This window comes from Chrysochloris asiatica, unplaced genomic scaffold, assembly GCF_000296735.1.
Source record: "Chrysochloris asiatica unplaced genomic scaffold, ChrAsi1.0 scaffold00080, whole genome shotgun sequence".
Lineage (NCBI taxonomy): Eukaryota > Metazoa > Chordata > Mammalia > Afrosoricida > Chrysochloridae > Chrysochloris > Chrysochloris asiatica.
Genome location: NW_006408598.1, coordinates 1322496 through 1328472, shown reverse-complemented (window position 1 = coordinate 1328472; position 5977 = coordinate 1322496). Strand labels below are relative to the sequence as shown.

At 36.4% G+C, this 5977-nt stretch overlaps 1 protein-coding gene across 1 annotated transcript in view; it reads right to left on the bottom strand.

The window, feature by feature from the left end:
* Nucleotides 1-5977, bottom strand: part of TASP1 (taspase, threonine aspartase, 1) — a 476835-nt gene that overhangs the window by 392424 nt on the left and 78434 nt on the right. The window contains exon 6 of the mRNA XM_006865621.1: nt 2056-2135. Within this exon, the coding sequence (XP_006865683.1) occupies nt 2056-2135 (80 nt within the window). The remainder of the gene's footprint in view (nt 1-2055; nt 2136-5977) is intronic.

Below are 5977 nucleotides of genomic sequence, written 5' to 3'. Positions count from 1 at the left end.
CTGTGTATTCTTTCGCTATCCCTATCGCCGCTGGATCTCCCCTCCTCGTGAACCAAACACTCATGACAACTATGTCGAGGGAAAACCCCGACAAAGACTGTTTCTTTGATTCTCCTCAACTGTTCATCTAAGACAAATAATTGCATCTTCGATGCTGTTTACAAGCTTTTAAGACCTTGGTCCCTATTTACCAAAATAGACTGTAGAACATTTTCTTTGTACACTGTATTATGTCAGTTGACCTACTTGTCCCCTGAGACACTGGTCCTAAGTCCCCATTCTTAGTGAGTCATTCCTTCAGTGTTTGGTTAAGGCTAACAAGTTCTAGAGTTCTGTAGTCCTGGTGTGGCACTGTAGGATAAGCGCTGGGCCGCAAGGTCGGTTTGAACCACAAGGTCAGCAGTTCAAACTCATCAGCCACTCCATGGAAACCCTACACAAGGTAGCCATAGATCAGAAACAACTCAATGACACTTAACAAGTTTTCAGAACTTGGTCCCCTGTAAATTCTGCCATAAACCTGGATATATTTATAGCACATACAAATACATATGTAGAAATAATCTCTGCCAGACCTATAAATACTCATGGATGTACTCCCACTGACATTCTCATATCTGTTCAGCTTGCATGTCTACCTATGTATCCACTCATAACTACTGTTTGTTGTTATTATTATTGCAGGATTATATGTATAATAGTATTTTCTTTTATTGTCTCTTTCTCCTGTGCACCTCCCAATGATTTCTTTTGCCCTTCATCATCTTGTGCAGCACTCCCTTTATTGTATATTGCCTTTCCTTCCAACCATTAATATGTGTCTACTCTCTAAAAGGGGGGGAGGGGAAACACACTAGTTCCATGTGATAAGCACTCCAGCAGCTCCATGGGAAACATATGACACTTTCTGATCCCGAAAAGATTGAAAGCCTTGGAAAACCTATACAGGGTCGCTATGAGTTGAAACCAACTCAATGGCACATAAAAACAATAACAACATTTAAGTTATATCCATAGACACCTTGATAAAAAAGTTTCGTTTACAAAACAAGTAGTATGTGTTTCACATTTCCTGTTGCTTTATGCATATGTATACAACTATAATCTTAATAAGTATATAATACACTTTATTTTTCTTCAAAATCAATATTAGGTTTGGAGTCCTGGTAGGGTGATGTAGGATAAACACTGGACGGCTAATTGCAATTTTCGTAGCTCAAATACAGTAGCCACTCCTCAGAACCCTATACAGAGTCACTATGAGTCAGAACTAACTCAACAGCACTTAACAACAAAAGTCACTTCAAAAAATTGTATTTAAAAATACAAAATTGTTTACGTGCTTTCTTCTATGTTTAGATATAAGCTTCTTTAAAAAATTATATATTCTTAATTATGTTTCACTTGTCTACATACATGTTTGTCTGTATATTCAATTAAAGGATGCTAGAAGCAGAACATGTTTAAGGCTTTTGATTTGTACTATTCAATTGTCCTCCAAAATCACGGCCAACTTAACATCTGTACCTTCAATGTATTATGTCCTTTTTACCACACACTTAAGAGAAGCAATATATTTGTGTCTAGTGTTTTTTACAATTAGGAAACAAAATTTTAAATTTAAATCTGAAAATATTGCTAAAGGACATCCATTTTTCTTCCATTAGTAAAATAAACAGACTGCACTTGTTGCTGCTGTTATGTGCTATTAAGTCAGTTCCGACTCAAAGCAACCCTGTGTAAGGTTTCTGAGGAGCAGCTGGGGGGTTTGAACCGCCAACTCTGTGGTTAGTAGTCCAGTGTTTATCCTACAGCACTACACCAGGAATCCAAAATAGACTGTATTAAATTCCCAGTACCCTCATTTATTTAGGGAAAGACTAAACGGGTAGCATATCACTTAGAAAAGTGCCTTGAACTTGATGAGGTTTATGTTGAGCAATCCGGTTTGTATCTTTTGTTTTTATCTTTTAATTCCATTTTTCCACAAACTTTTTGAAGTCCCCTCATATCCACTCACACAGCTGAATTTTTCTGGTTGAAGTTTGTACTCACTTGTAGTCATGACAGTAGGAGGGCAGGAGGGAATCCCATGATCTACTGCCCATCTGTAGGCTCCTTCGCCAACTAAAAAGCTAACAACAGAAAACAGATTAATAAGTTACAGTGTGATACAAATAAACACAGTAGCTGAAAAAACTCTTGCACATAAACATAAATCTAGATTTAGTCAGAGCAAGATGACTGCATTACTAAAAATTCTATTGAAATTAGAAATCAAGGTGTCCCCAGGTTATGAATGTCCAACTTACCTACAACATATAGTTAGTTACAAATCAACCCTTGTAAAATATATTAAAAATTCTAGGTTTATACAATTGATCATAATTACAAATGGGGTCTACACTGTAACAAAGCATTGTAATTGCTATATTATTGGTGTGGCACTGTGGGCTAATGCCCTGGCTGGACTGCAAAGTCGGTTTGAACTGCTAGGTGGGCAGTTCAGACTCACCAGCCACTCCTTGAAAACCCTACACAGGGTCGCTATGGGTCAGAACCAACTCGACAGCAATTAACAACAACAACAACAACAACATTATATTAAAAGTATTTTGGTGTATCTGGAATTGTTTGTTTAAAATGATGCATAGAAAGGTACACTACATACAAATATACTAAGACAAATATATGACAAGCTGATTTTAGACTGGAATCATACACAATTATATCAAGTTACACAAATCCAGCTTAAAGACAGAAATGGGTACAAAATATATTCATAATCCAACGACCATAATATAATTGAAAATTTTATCATTGGAAATGTCACAATATCATTTGCTATAATTAACAAATAAAAATTGACAAAAACTTAACATGCTAAGAAATGAAAATGCCTGAAAAATATTAAATTTATTTTGGACCAATATACTTTCCAGATCATGGCATGATATTAAATGAAGGGAGAATTAGAAAAAAAGATAATAAAAGTAGCAAATGGCCAGATATACTTGCCCAAAACACAGTAAGAAATGATTACAGTTCTGGGTCTTGATGCAACAAAAATATATGCATAACCATCCGATTAATGTTTATTCCACAGTAATTATATCTCCAAAGTAGTTTTTAAAACCATAAACTGCAAACTTCAACATAATAAAGTGAATAAATGGGTATGACTACCTAACTGGTGTGGTGCTGTGGGTTAACGCGCCAGACTGCAAAGCCGACTGAACTGCAAGGTTGGCGGTTCAAGCTCACCAGCTGCTCCTCAGAAATCCTATACAGGGTCCTTATGAGTCAGAACTGACTCGATGGCACTCAACAACAACACAATAAATACCTAACCGGAGTCCTGTGTGGCACTACAAGTTAACACACTTGCTTGCAAGGAAACCCTAGACAGGGTCGCTATGAGTCGGAACCAACTCAACAGCACTTAACAACACAACAACTAACTAATTATTGAAAACTTATTTTCAAGGATTTCAAGTAACATGCCAGATAATTAACTGCCCAATTCCCTCTAAAATTTGATCGAGTATGTAGAAATACAACAATCAGTTGCTATAATAATCCATCACTGCATTTCCTCCATAACCAATTTCTTGAAGATTTCAACCACCTACTAATTCCTTGAGTTTGTGTCTACTTATTAGTTTCTTCTACTAGTCCAACACTAAAAATTCAAAGTAATACATATCAAAGCCTTAAGCTGATATTTTCAAAACCCTCATTGGGCATTTTGGATTAAATTCCAATATCTGGCCTCAGTGGTACTTCAAAAAGTGTTTCTAACTTTATTTTGCATTTCTAAATAATGTATAGGTTTGATTCTAGATCAAACCAATTTACTGTTGTCACTTATGCATGTTTTTAGATGTTTTAGGCACTTTAAAATATTCAAAGGAAAGTGAATATTTGCATGCTATCTTATGGATAGGAATACTAAAGGTGTGGTCTGTCCTTGATATAAAAAAATCAAACAGAACATCATAACTGATTTTGAAATCATTTTTAAATGTGTCAAATCTATGCAAGGTTTTGCTAAAAACTATATGATAATAATTTCCCAGAAAATACAGTATTAATTCAAATTTATCTCATTATTCTGACTCACCAAGAAGAAAGTTTTTAGAGAAAGTGCATCCCAACCCACTGGAAAACTCCATTGGTTCTACATTAAAAGTATATCCACAAGTTGACTGCTACCACTGTTAACACCTTAGTGTAAGCCACCATTATTTGCCCCTTAGATTAATGCAAAGGTCTTTAGCAGTTTTCATCATTTCCATGATTACCTTGCCCTGCCCCTTCCCTTATCTATTCTCAATATACCAGTTACTAAGATCTTTGTAAAACACACATCAGATAATGATAAGCCTCATCCTAACCCCTGTAAAATTTCTTGTGAGCTCTAGTATAAAATATCATCATCACAAGCATCTACTATTTCCCACATAATCTGACCCTTTCTATATCCTTCTCTGTTAAATATCTTATTCCTCTTGCTTCACTCTATCCCAGTCTCTTGTAGTGTCACAAACATGCCAAGGGGGCATTACAAATGCTTTGCCCTGACTGTTCTATCTGGAAGCCCTGTTTCTCAAATGGCTAATTCCCTCATCCGCTCAAACATCTTTTCCCTTGATGAGGTCTATTTTACACTTCACCCAGACACACTGCACTCACAGTCCTAAATCCCCTCATCTTGCTCTGTCCTCATTTTTTCCAATTTCAAATATACTACATAATTTACAAATTGTACCTGCTTATTTCTGCCTCCCTCAAATAAACTGTAAGGTTCATGAGGGCAGCAACCTTGGTTTTATACTGCTATAGCTCAAGTACTTAGAACATTGCCTAACACAAACTAAACATGAAATAAATATTAGCAAGATAGTATATAAAATAAACTGTGGATCAAACTTCCCCAAGGTTAAAAGCATATTTTTCCTATATTATACCTACCTTTAGTTTACATTAAAGTAGGTGTAAGGTGCAGTAAAACAAACAGCAATAATACTTTACTACAGCAAACAACTTTATTTTTAAACAGACCAGCACTTACTAAAACTTACACTAAGCTAAGCTGTAAATGTTTTAAGGCGTGCTAGCAAAGAAGTCCAAAATATGGTGATGTAAATAACAATGCTATGAATGGGAACCACTCATTTTTCAAAGAATCATGACAATAAAATCAGTCTTAAAAAGCTGGAATTTAGTGATTCAGAAAGCTCTCAAACATCCTGAGGGACTGTGGTAATCACCAATCAAAATACGTTATTGTGAATGAGAAAAATGTACAAGGATATGACAATTCTGTGACCATCCTGACAGCTGGTTGCTTTGTTGGATTTAAGCACTGATTTCTATGTATCTTATCTATCACTTCCTTGTTCATCATAAACACACAATGTTGGAAAAAGGTAAATTAGTAGTTGTTTACTGCTTAAAGCTTACAAACGGTGGTGCAGTTGAATTACTTGATGTGAGTCTTCTAGTCATAATCTTTGTAACTCCCACCAAATGACTGGGTTGTTGTTGTTAAGTCCCTTTGAGTCAGTTCTGACCCATAGCGACCCTGTATAGGGTTTCCAAGGAGCATCTGGTGAGCTTAAACCTCTGACCTTGCTGTTCATACTGCTTTGCAGTCTAGCACATTAACCCACAGTGCCATACCAGGACACCAAATAAATAACTGTTATTGTTTTTAAGTGCTGTCAAGTTGATCCCTACCCATAGCAACCCTGTGTAGGGTTTCCAAAGAGCAGCTGGTGAGCTTGAACCACGAACTTTGCAGTTCAAATGACTTTGCAGTCTGGCGCATTGACCTACAGCGCCACACCAGGACTCCAAATAATTTGTTGTTGTTAAGTGCCGTTGAGTCGGTTCTGACCCATGTTGTTGTTGTTGTCAGGTGCCATCGAGTTGGAACCGACTCATTTTGCACAGCAGAATGAAACGATGTCCA